At 47.1% G+C, this 12,639-nt stretch overlaps 1 protein-coding gene across 5 annotated transcripts in view; it reads left to right on the forward strand.

The window, feature by feature from the left end:
• The window catches only part of HDX (highly divergent homeobox), a 98,121-nt gene that overhangs the window by 54,050 nt on the left and 31,432 nt on the right, over positions 1–12,639 (forward strand). For all 5 annotated transcript variants that reach the window (XM_068249259.1, XM_068249262.1, XM_068249263.1 and 2 more), the window contains one exon: positions 2,040–2,241. In XM_068249259.1, coding sequence (XP_068105360.1) covers positions 2,040–2,241 — 202 coding nt within the window. The remainder of the gene's footprint in view (positions 1–2,039; positions 2,242–12,639) is intronic.

The raw sequence follows: 12,639 nt of genomic DNA on the forward strand, positions 1-12,639 counted from the left end.
ACAACACTGTTTACAACTCTATAGTGATGTTATCAGGTCAGGGAAAAATAAAGGAATGGCAGCAAACCCCTCTCCTCCTCCCAGGGAATTTATTAGCAGAGTTAATTAGTAAACACGTGTAAAATACACATTCCAGGAGCAGATAGTAGCAGATTGTATACATTACTTAATTGTTACATCTAATACATTATCAAAACAAATGAACTGTTTAAATAAAAAGGATGGATAGACAAATAAAATGTGTGGGTTTAATGTACAAAAGAACTGTTTATATTAAAGGAGTTATCAGGCTAAATAACAAAAATGAGGTTTACTCACCTGGGGCTTCTCCAGCCTCTTGCAGTCGACTGTCCCACGCCGACCGCTCTGCTCCCCGCCGCTGTCCCGGTCCTGCTGCACAGTGCATAGACCGACCGCGGAGTCGGCCTTACTGCGCCTGCGCGAGCCGCCGATGTCAATCATCGCCACATGGTCCGCAGTACACTGCGCAGGTGCATAACTACTGCGCCTGGGCAGTGCGCCGCGGACCACGTGGCGATGATCCCACGTCGACCGCTCTGCTCCCCGCTGCTGTCCCGGTCTCGCTGCACGGTGCAGAGACACCGGGACAGCTGCGGGGAGCAGAGCGGTCGACATGGTACAGTCAGCTGCAAGGGGCAGGAGAAAGCCCCAGGTGAGTAAACCTCATTTTTGTTATTTAGCCTGATAACTCCTTTAAAGAGAATCTGTACTCTAATATTCTTACAATAAAAAGCATACCATTCTATTCATTATTTTCTCCTGTGCCCCTCTGTGCTGTTTCTGCCACTCTCTGCTGCAATCCTGGCTTGTAATTAACAGTTTTAGGCAATGTTTACAAACAAACTAACCAGCTTCTAATAGGCTCAGCTAAGCATAGTGTGTGAGTCATTCATAGTATGCAGGGGGCCTGCAGAGGGTGTGTATCGCTTCTACCAATCACAAGCAGCCCTGCACATTCCACACAATCAAGCTTTAGCCCGACAAACAGGACAGAGGAAAGATACATTGATTTATTACAGAGACAGTGCAGTTAGGAAAGACTGCAGTAAGCCAGAGCAGATTAGAACAGGCATAGGAACTTATAGGATAGAAGAACTAAGGCTGAAAAATTTGTTACAAAGTCTCTTTAAGGCTACAGTTTATGAAAGTGGATAAATTGTGTATTTATTCACTTGTTTTCCTTATTTTTCCTTTAAAATGCATAGAAAATAAGGTAATTACTAAAAACAAATATCAACCACAAAAAGCCTAATTTGTCCTGAAAAAAACAATATAGAGATCATTTAGTTGTGATAATTACTAATAAAGTTATTACCAAAGTAATCAGAGCTGAGCTGAACTGTGAAAATGACCAGGGTAGGGAAGTGGTTAAGGATCCCATTAACAATACAATTTCCTGAACAATCAATCCAGTAACTGCGATCAGTCAGAATCGATCAGTGGACTTTCATGTTACCTCGCTCGCAGCATCCTATGCGTGGTCCGTCCGAACGGACAGCACAGCTACTAGTGTGAGGCAGGGGTCACACTTACCGGCTTTCGTACGCGTTTTCTGCACAGAAAAACTGACTTCAACTGAGAACTCATGTTAATCAATAAGCAAGGTCACACTTTAATGCAGATTTCGCATGCAGAAAAAAACTGACATCTTGCGCAATTTGTCAGTTTTCTCTATAAATTACATTAGCTGCTGTAAGGCAGGGGTCACACTTGTCTTTCAGTTTTCTGCAAAGTGTAGAAACTGAACGACAAGTGTGACCCCTGCCTGAAGGGAGCCTTAGGGATTCAGTAAAATCCCTTTATAGTATACTTCAAGGCAGCAGGCCGAGTAGTTTACTATATCAGGATTGGTCATGCATTGTATATTCATACAGGCACCTGGCTGGGACCTGAGGGCTGGGTTTATTATAGCCAGAGTTTTACTAAGTCAGAGTTTATTATAATGATCTTCTATTATACTATTAAATAGCTTTACTTTCAGCCATTTAGACCCAGTTGTGTTCATCTTATCATGGCAGACATGGATTGGGAATCGGAGGAGGAAGTACCGGTTAATGGGGATTGAAGTCCCGCCTCCCCGAGGAGGGCCGGCCACCTTTCCTGAGCACCAAGACTCCGCCTCCTCTCTGACGCCCACAGAGGACCCAGTTGCCGGAGTGGTGGAAGAGAGCGACCGGAATGACGCCGTATCCATCTGCCTCTCTGAGGAAAGTTCACAAGGTATGACATGGGGAGGCTGGACTGCTTGCAAAGTGTTTAGGGCAAATAGGGCATAAGTAAAAGTATTGAAGTACCAGGGGTGGGGCATATAAAAAAGTGCAAGGAGCTGGGGCAAATAAGACAGTGCCAGGGTTAGGGCAAATGAGGAAGTGCCAGGGTTGGGGTATATTAGGAAGTGCCAGGGCCTGGGGAAAATAAAGAGGTACCGGGGGGGGGGGGGGGCAATAAGAAAGTGGCCGAGGCTAGGGTAAATAAGAAAGTGCCAGGAGTGGGGCAAATACAGAATTGCCAGGGTTGGGGCAAATATGAAAGTGCCAGGAGTTGGGTGTATAAAAAAAAAAGATCTGAGGCACCTCTGGGCTCCAGTGGAAGTAGAATTTATAGCGTGACAGTAGGGCCGGGCCGAGGCAGAGGCGAGAGAGGCTCCAGCCTCAGGGTGCAGTGTAGGAGGGGGCGCAGGGCGGGGCCTGAGGCAGAGGCAAGAGAGGCTCCAGCCTCAGGGCACAGTGTAGGAGCGGGCACAGGGTGGGGCTGAGGCGAGAGAGGCTCCAGCCTCAGGGCGCAGTGTAGGAGGGGGCGCAGGGCGGGGCCTGAGGCAGAGGCAAGAGAGGCTCCAGCCTCAGGGCACAGTGTAGGAGGGGGCGCAGGGCGGGGCCTGAGGCAGAGGCAAGAGAGGCTCCAGCCTCAGGGCGCAGTGTAGGAGGGGGCGCAGGGCGGGGCCTGAGGCAGAGGCAAGAGAGGCTCCAGCCTCAGGGCGCAGTGTAGGAGGGGGCGCACAACTCGCTCAGCTATCATTCCCCTATTGTGTTTGAAGCAGAGAGAAATGAGAAAAGGGGATACATGGCAGTGACTGCAAGCCAGATAACTAGAGAGTAAGGTGTTGGGGGCCCTGGGGAGCCCTTTAGTCTAATAGCAATCAGTGTGTGACGGCTGGGGTAGGAGGGATGGAGGGGCGCACTTTGGTGTCTCAGCCTTGGGTGCTGGAGGACCTTGTCCCAGCTCTGCGTGACACAGAAACATATTGGCATGGTCATGGCACATTGTGGGAGTGGCCAAACACTGTATGTGAACCGGCTGGGAGGGGAATCACTTTTTTTTAAGCAAGACATTAAAAAAACAAAGATGGACTGGGTCATTATTTATGTAAGGAAAATTAGGCAAAATGGTGAAGCCATGTGTGAAAAACGAAGTACACCCCATCATTTCAATAGTTTGTAGAACCACCTTTAGCAGAAATAACTTGAAGTAATAATTTTCTGTAGGACTGTGGCCAGTTCTACGCAGCATTGCTTCAGTCCATTGTCTCGCCACAGCATTGTGTTCAGGTTGAGGTCTGGACTCTGACTGAGCTACTGCAGTAACCCATTCTGCATTCTGTTGCAGATTTTCTGGGGTGCTAGGGAATATTATTCTGTTGCTTGTCCCAGTTACATAGGTTGCCTGAAAAAAGACATCCATCCATCAAGTTCAACTAGAGAATGAAAGAAAAATAGAACACTGCCCTGATCCCGCATTTTTCCTAGTTGATCCAGAGGAAAGAAAAAGACCCTTACAAGGCGAGGGCCAATTAAGGGGAAAAATTATTTCCCGTCTCCAGATGGGAAGCTGACAAAATCCCTGCATCAACACTGCCGGGAATGGCCTAGTAATTATAGCCATGGATGTCATTCAATGCAAGGAAAGCATCCAACTGTCCTTCACATGCTGATATAGAGTTTGCCATAACGACTTCCTGAAGATATTCCAGATTTTAACCACTCTCACTTAAAAGAACTCCTTTCTAAATAGACGGCAAAAACATTTTTCACCCATGCGCAGATCATGTCCCCTTGTCCGTCGTACAACCCTAGGGACAAAGCGCACATCTGCCAAGCCTTTGCATTGCCCTCTGATGTATGTATACAGGATCTTCTCAAAAAATTAGCATATTGTGATAAAGTTCATTATTTTCTGTAATGTACTGATAAACATTAGACTTTCATATATTTTAAATTCAAATACACACAACTGAAGTAGTTCAAGCCTTTTATTGTTTTAATATTGATGATTTTGGCATACAGCTCATGAAAACACCAAATTCCTATCTCAAAAAATTAGCATATTTCATCCGACCAATAAAAGAAAAGTGTTTTTAAAACAAAAAAAGTCAACCTTCAAATAATTATGTTCAGTTATGCACTCAATACTTGGTCGGGAATCCTTTTGCAGAAATGACTGCTTCAATGCGGCGTGGCATGGAGGCAATCAGCCCGTGGCACTGCTCAGGTCTTATGGAGGTCCAGGATGCTTCGATAGCGGCCTTAAGCTCATCCAGAGTGTTGGGTCTTGCGTCTCTCAACTTTCTCTTCACAATATCCCACAGATTCTCTATGGGGTTCAGGTCAGGAGAGTTGGCAGGCCAATTGAGCACAGTAATACCATGGTCAGTAAACCATTTACCAGTGGTTTTGGCACTGTGAGCAGGAGCCAGGTCGTGGTGAAAAATGAAATCTTCATCTCCATAGAGCTTTTCAGCAGATGGATGCATGAACCCACTTTTGAACCAGAAACAGCGGCAGAAGAGCCTGACCTGGGCTACAGAGAAGCAGCACTGAACTGTTGCTCAGTGGTCCAAAGTACTTTTTTAGGATGAAAGCAACTTTTACATGTCATTCGGAAATCAAGGTGCCAGAGTCTGGAGGAAGACTGGGGAGAGGGAAATGCCAAAATGCCTGAAGTCCAGTGTCAAGTACCCACAGTCAGTGATGGTCTGGGGTGCCATGACAGCTGCTGGTGTTGGTCCACTGTGTTTTATCAAGGGCAGGGTCAATGCAGCTAGCTATCAGGAGATTTTGGAGCACTTCATGCTTTCATCTGCTGAAAAGCTTTATGGAGATGAAGATTTCATTTTTCAGCACGACCTGGCACCTGCTCACAGTGCCAAAACCACTGGTAAATGGTTTACTGACCATGGTATTACTGTGCTCAATTGGCCTGCCAACTCTCCTGACCTGAACCCCATATAGAATCTGTCGGATATTGTGAAGAGAAAGTTGAGAGACGCTAGACCCAAAACTCTGGATGAGCTTAAAGGAATACTTAAGTCAAAAAAAAAAAAATGACATTTACTCACCTGGGGCATCCCTCAGCACCCCGAAGCTGGATGGTGCCCTCGCAGCCCCGCTCCGATCGTCCTGTCCCCGCCGGCGGCTACTTCCGGTTCGGCGACAGCCGCCGACAGGCTGGGAACGCGGCTGATTTTCCGCGTTCCCAGCCGCTGCTATCACTCTCTATGCTGCTATAGCGTATATATATATATACGCTATAGCAGCATAGAGAGTGATAGCAGCGGCTGGGAACGCGGAAAATCAGCCGCGTTCCCAGCCTGTCGGCGGCTGTCGCCGAACCGGAAGTAGCCGCCGGCGGGGACAGGACGATCGGAGCGGGGCTGCGAGGGCACCATCCAGCTTCGGGGTGCTGAGGGATGCCCCAGGTGAGTAAATGTCATTTTTTTTTTTTTGACTTAAGTATTCCTTTAAGCTCATCCAGAGTTTTGGGTCTAGCGTCTCTCAACTTTCTCTTCACAATATCCGACAGATTCTCTATGGGGTTCAGGTCAGGAGAGTTGGCAGGCCAATTGAGCACAGTAATACCATGGTCAGTAAACCATTTACCAGTGGTTTTGGCACTGTGAGCAGGTGCCAGGTCGTGCTGAAAAATGAAATCTTCATCTCCATAAAGCTTTTATACGCTATATATACGCTATAGCAGCATAGAGAGTGATAGCAGCGGCTGGGAACGCGGAAAATCAGCCGCGTTTCCAGCCTGTCGGCGGCTGTCGCCGAACCGGAAGTAGCCGCCGGCGGGGACAGGACGATCGGAGCGGGGCTGCGAGGGCACCATCCAGCTTCGGGGTGCTGAGGGATGCCCCAGGCGAGTAAATGTCATTTTTTTTTTTTTTACTTAAGTATTCCTTTAAGGCCGCTATCAAAGCATCCTGGGCCTCCATAACACCTGAGCAGTGCCACGGGCTGATTGCCTCCATGCCACACCGCATTGAAGCAGTCATTTCTGCAAAAGGATTCCCGACCAAGTATTGAGTGCATAACTGAACATAATTATTTGAAGGTTGACTTTTTTTGTTTTAAAAACACTTTTCTTTTATTGGTCGGATGAAATATGCTAATTTTTTGAGATAGGAAATTTGGGATTTCATGAGCTGTATGCCAAAATCATCAATATTAAAACAATAAAAGGCTTGAACTACTTCAGTTGTGTGTATTTGAATCTAAAGTATATGAAAGTCTAATGTTTATCAGTACATTACAGAAAATAATGAACTTTATCACAATATGCTAATTTTTTGAGAAGATCCTGTACATAGTTATCAGCTCACCTCTCAGTGGCCTATTTTTGCAAACTATATAAGCCCAGTTTGTCCAACTTTCTTGGTAAGTGAGATCTTCCATCCCTCTAAATAATTTAGTTGCCTGTCTTTGTACCCATTCTAGAAGGTCAATGGCCTTTCAATAGTCCGGTTCCTAAAACTGTATCCCTCTACTTCAGATGTGGCCTCACAAGTGATCTATACAGCGTTCTGGTCAGGCTTTATCTGTCACACAAGTGACCTCACATTTGCCTTTAGAATACTTTGGTATACAGAGGAGTATATGGACAACTTAATGGCTGCAGGTCCAGTGGCTGTAAAACATGTTATCATCCCTTCAGCACCGTACTTCACAGTTGGTCTGCTGTGCTTTGTATAATCTTCCAGAAATGTGGCGATGTGCATCATTTCCATACATCTCCGCTTTGGTCTCATCTGAGTATATTGACCCAGAAGTCTTGTGGTTTATTCAGATGACTTTTTCCTAGCAGCCCTGCCAAACAAGGCATATGTGTTCAGTTTTTTCTAATTGTTCTGTAATGAATCTTACATAGAACCAGGGACGTTAAAAACTCCAAAAATCACATACTAACCTAAGGAGATGGAAGCCTCTGGATCCTAATCAGACCCTCCAGCCTATCAGGGCCGTGCTCCTCTACTGGCAGACCAGGGGGCACTGTGAGTAGCCTCATTAGGATTTAGAGCCTTCCTTCTTAGGTAAATCAGTGATGTTTGAAGCTATTTATGCCTTGGGTCCACTTTAACATTTAACATGCGAACTAGGATCTGCTGGGGCTGAGATGTGGCTTTTGGGTCTTTTGCAACTTCTCTGAGCATTGCTTGGTCTGACCTTGTGGTGAATTTACTGGGACATCCACTCCTGGAACAGATGGGCGACTGTCTTGAATAAATTCCACTTGTGAATAATCTTTCTTAAAGGGAACCAAAGACGTTGGGGGAAAGGTTTTATACATACCTGGGGCTTCCTCCAGCCCCATAAGCCTGGATCGCTCCCACGCCGCCGTCCTCCGCTGCCTGGATCCGCCGGTACCGGGTCCCGTCATTTCCGCGAGTTGGCCGGCGGACCCGGCCAATTGTCCGCATCACAGGGGCTCCCTCCATATACCTACGCGTGCAGCTGCAAACTGCGCAGCTGCATGCGTACGGGTATGGAGGGAGCCCCTGTGCATGTGGACAATTGGTCACGTCCGCCGGAAGTGACGGGGCCCGGTACCGGCGATACAGGAAGTGGAGGATTGCGGCGTGGGAGCGATCCATGCTTATGGGGCTGGAGGAAGCCCCAGGTATGTATAAAACCTTTTCCTATTTTTTGCTATCCTTCCTCTCTGGTTCACTTTAAGATGGCCAAAATTGGCCATTAATGATACAATTTGCTGAATGATCGTTTATGAACGATTATTCGTATGAACTATCGGAAATGATCGTTTGGGAGCACTTATTGAGAAAAATCTCCTAAACAATTTGATCAGACTAATGAAATTGATCCTATTTGAGGATCTGAATGGATTGGTTAGGAGATTTTTGTCCGTTAGTGGTCCCAAATGATCCTTTCTGATTGTTCATATGAATAATTGTTCGCAAAGGATTGTTCGATCAAATAGTATAGTTAGTGGCCACCCTAAATGTAGAATAACAGGATTCTGGTCGTTTGGAAATGGCCCTTATGACCCTTCGCAGATTGTTGGGCTACCACAATTGCTTCTGTAGAGGCTCGTACAGACTAAAGTCACCTTAGATGGATGATAACGACCACCTCAGCCAATAATCAGGTGTATGTACTGTGACCCCTGACCCACAAGTGATCCGTCCGGTAGATCAACTCACCTCCTGCGACGGCCAATCGCATTGTTCAAGCTGCTCCCCCACCCGTCATGTGATGTCACACACATTCGTTCCTCCACCTCCCCACATAGCAACACAGCGTGTCGTCTGCTACTCAGCTGACATGCGTCCTCTGCAGGACGGCCCAGCCGTGTCCCTGCCAAGCGACATCTGTCAGAGGTGTATACGCATCTTGAGATCATAGCTGATGTCTTCCTTCCTTGGCATTGTGTTAAAGAACAAGCGACACCCATGCTAACCTAGAAATAAAAAACACATATATAAGTAGATAAATACTACTTTTCCTTACATAACAGATGTATTGTGCTATCCACGTAATGATTCCTGTGAATTTTATAAAGGAAAAGCAGAAAATCCTATTCTAGGCGGTGGCCATCTTGCCAAGCTAATGCTGACATCCTATCCTCCCCGACTTTTGTTTTCCCCCCTCCCTTCTCTTGCTCATTGTGTATTCATTAGCTGCCCTCCTCCCAGAGTCTTCAGACACTCCCACTGAGGTGTATACTAGGAACGACCCTGTCTTATCCTCCAATCACTGAGTCACCTCAGCCTTGCTTGTAAACACAAGTAATCAGATGGTGTTTCTGATAAGCAGCTAGGCAGGGAAATAAATGGAAGAGGAGGAATATATTATAGATAAAAAGAACTCCCAGCATTCAACTCTTTGGCACTGTTTGGCACTAGGGCACTAGGGCCAGTGCTCCTAAAGTATGTGATAACTACAAACCATAACAGCAGAAAAAGTTTTGCAAGTTTTGAATGCAGGATTAGCATCTTTATCACTTAATACACTCGGACCAGTTGCTGTTGAAATTTGATTTTTTATGGTGACAATACCAAACTGTCTTTCTATACAGGGCTTGTCACACCTGCTGATGATCAGTTAATCCTGTGCACCTTATTGTCAGCACCTGGCTGCAGCTTACCCTATTCATTATTTTTCACACGTGGATTACACATTTTGACGTAGCTTTTCTTAAATAAATAATGACACGATGTCAAGTGTTCATCTGAGGTTGTATTTACCTTATTTAAAGACCTGATAAAAAACATATATATGGAAAATCTTAGAAATGGAAGTACTTTATTTTTCTCATGGTTATCTATATAATATCTATATCCTTTATTAGGTAAGCGCCTCACATTTATTGGAAAAACAAGATACATTGTTGTTTCTGTATGCACCAGCAGTGAACCTAGTTTATAATTTATTATTATTTAGTATTTATATAGCACTGACATCTTCCGCAGCGCTGTACAGAGTACATAGTCATGTCACTCACTGTCCATCAGAGGGGCTCACAATCTAATCCCTACCATAGTCATATGTCTATGTATGTATTGTGTAGTGTATATATCGTAGTCTAGGGCCCCCTAGTTTAGGGGGAAGCCAATTAACTTATCTGTATGTTTTTTGGGGTGTGGGAGGAAACCGGAGTGCCCGGAGGAAACCCATGCAGGAATGGAGTGTGGCAGGGAAAGAGTTAAAAGCGACTTGGCGTGGGCATCAGATAGCAGTAAGCGGTGCCAGTGATTGGAGCATTGTGTCTGGACCCGCCCCTCCAGTCTTTTAGCTCCAGCTGGAGATTTCACAGGCATTGGGCGTGATCCAATTCAGTTTTCTTCCAGCAGGGGGCGGAATCTGCAGCGTCTCCAATGCTGTCTCTTTATTGAGGTCTTGGCCTTGAAGTGTTGTCCCAGTCCGGCCCTCGCAGTCTTCCGCCCGTCTGTTTTTATCTTGTAAGACAGGGAAGATGGAGTCCCCGGGCTGCTCGCCCTGCGGGTGTTGTGTTTTGTTCCACTTCAAGACACTGTATCCTTATATGACATCACTGTGTCCTTATGTGACATCATGTGTGACATTATCAGTCAGTGACTGGCTCCTTATGCAGAACTGCATCTAAATCCTCTATTACATGAAGTCAGAGATTAAACATCCAGGACGGATTCCTTACTTACCCTGCAACCCCTCCACCTCCTCCTACCCTCCCCCTCATGTTTCTTATGTAACCTGTAACCCCCTCCCCTCCTCCCCCTTATTCCTTACTTACCCTGTAACCCCTCCCACTCCTACCCTCCCCCTCATGTTTCTTATTTAACCTGTAACCCCCCCCTCTTATTCCTTACTTACCCTATAACCCCTCCCGCTCTTCCTACCCTCCCCCTCATGTTTCTTATTTAACCTGTAACCCCTCCCCTCCCCCTCCCCCTTATTCCTTACTTACCCTGTAACCCCTCCCCCTACCCCCCTCATGTTTCTTATTTAACCTGTAACCCCTCCCCCTTATTCCTTACTTACCCTGTAACCCCTCCCACTCCTCCTACCCTCCCCTCATGTTTCTTATTTAACCTGTAACCCCTCCCCTCCCCCTCCCCCCTTATTCCTTACTTACCCTGTAACCGCTCCACCCTTTCCTCTCCTCCTCCTCCCCCCCCCCTTATTCTTCATTTACCCTGCAACCCAGCAGGGGCATAGCAATAGCCATAGTAGCTGCTATGGGGCCCTGGAGAATAGGGGGCCAGGTGGTATATTCACTTTTAACTTTCCTGTATTCCTCCACCCTCTGACTTTGCCTCGGTGCCCATGAATTATGTGTAGTGTTGATTGCATGAGAATGTAAATTGCTCAGTTAACTCATATGCACAGGGTAGGGGCAGGTGGCATTGCATAAGAGTGTCTATATCTGAGGGCCCCATGAATGTTTTACTATGGGGCCCGATGATCTCTAGCTACTGCAGCAACCCCTCCACCCTTCCCTCTCCTCAGCCTGGTATAGGTGCCCCCCCTCCCCCCGCCATTATTCCTTATCTACCCTTCAAACTCTCCACCCGCCCTCTCCTCCTCCTTCTCTCCTCCCATTCTTTATTTATCCTGCGACCCCTCCCTCTCCTCCTCCTCTCTTCCCCTATTCCTTGTTTACCCTGCAACCAGGTGCATAACTAGAAATCACTGCCCCCCCTGCAAAACTTTGCATGCCCTCCTCCTCCTTCTTAAAACAGAAATTGGAAAGTAAGGCCAGGCAGGATATAAACAAACAAAAAAAATACTTACAGTATAGGTAGCCTGGTATAGGTGACCCCAATATAGGTAGCCAGGTATATGTGCCCCCAGTATAGGTATCCTGGTATAGGTGCCCGCAGTATAGGTAGACAGGTATTGGTGCCCACAGTATAGGTAGCCAGGTATAGGTGCCCCAAATATATGTAGCTTGGTATAGGGGCCACTAGTATTGGTAGCCTGGTATAGTTGCCCCCAGTATAGGTTGGCCAGATATAGGTGCCTCCAGTGCAGGTAGCTAGCTATAGGAGCCCCCAGTATAGGTAGCCTGGTATAAGTGCCCCCAGTATAGGTAGCCTAGTATAGAAGCCCCCAATATCTGTAGCCTGGAATAGGTACTTCCAGTATAGGTAGCCAGCTATAGGTGCCGCTTGTATAGGTGCCACCAGTGTAGGTAGCCTGGTATAGGTGCCCCTAGTGTAGGTAGCTAGGTATAGGTGCCCCCAGTATAGGTAACCAGGTATAGGTGCCCCTAGTGTAGGTAGCCTGGTATAGGTGCCCCCAGTATAGGTAGCCAGGTATAGGTGCATCTTGTATAGGTAGCCAGATATAGGTGCATCTTGTATAGGTAGCCAGGTATAGGAGCCCTAGTATAAGGTAGCCTGGAATAGGTGCCCCCAGTATAGGTAGCCTGATATAGGTGTACCCAGGTATAAGTGCCCCCAGTGTAGGTAGCCTGGTATAGGTGCCCCCAGTATAGGTAGCCAGGTATAGGAGCCCCAGTATAAGGTAGCCTGGAATAGGTGCCCCCAGTGTGTGTACCCAGGTATAAGTGCCCCCAGTGTAGGTAGCCAGGTATACCGTATTTTCCGCCGTATAAGACGCACTTTTTCTCCCCAAAAAATGGGGAGAAAAAGTCCCTGCGTCTTATACGGCAAAGGCAGGGAATCCCCAACTTGCGAACGCCCGCCGCTATAAACCGCCGCCCCGCCGCCATTGGGGATTCCCTGCCTGTGTGGGCAATCACTGTGCCTGGCTCCCCCGCGTGCCTTAGCGTTTCCCCTCTATTTACCTCCTGCCCCCCTCCATGTGCGCATCTCCCCGTTCCCCCCCGTGTCTCCGATGTAAATATTTCCCCCCTCCGGGTCTGCAGCTGCAGCGGCTTACCTAA

This window comes from Hyperolius riggenbachi, chromosome 8 (genome assembly GCF_040937935.1).
Source record: "Hyperolius riggenbachi isolate aHypRig1 chromosome 8, aHypRig1.pri, whole genome shotgun sequence".
Classification (NCBI taxonomy): Eukaryota; Metazoa; Chordata; class Amphibia; order Anura; family Hyperoliidae; genus Hyperolius; species Hyperolius riggenbachi.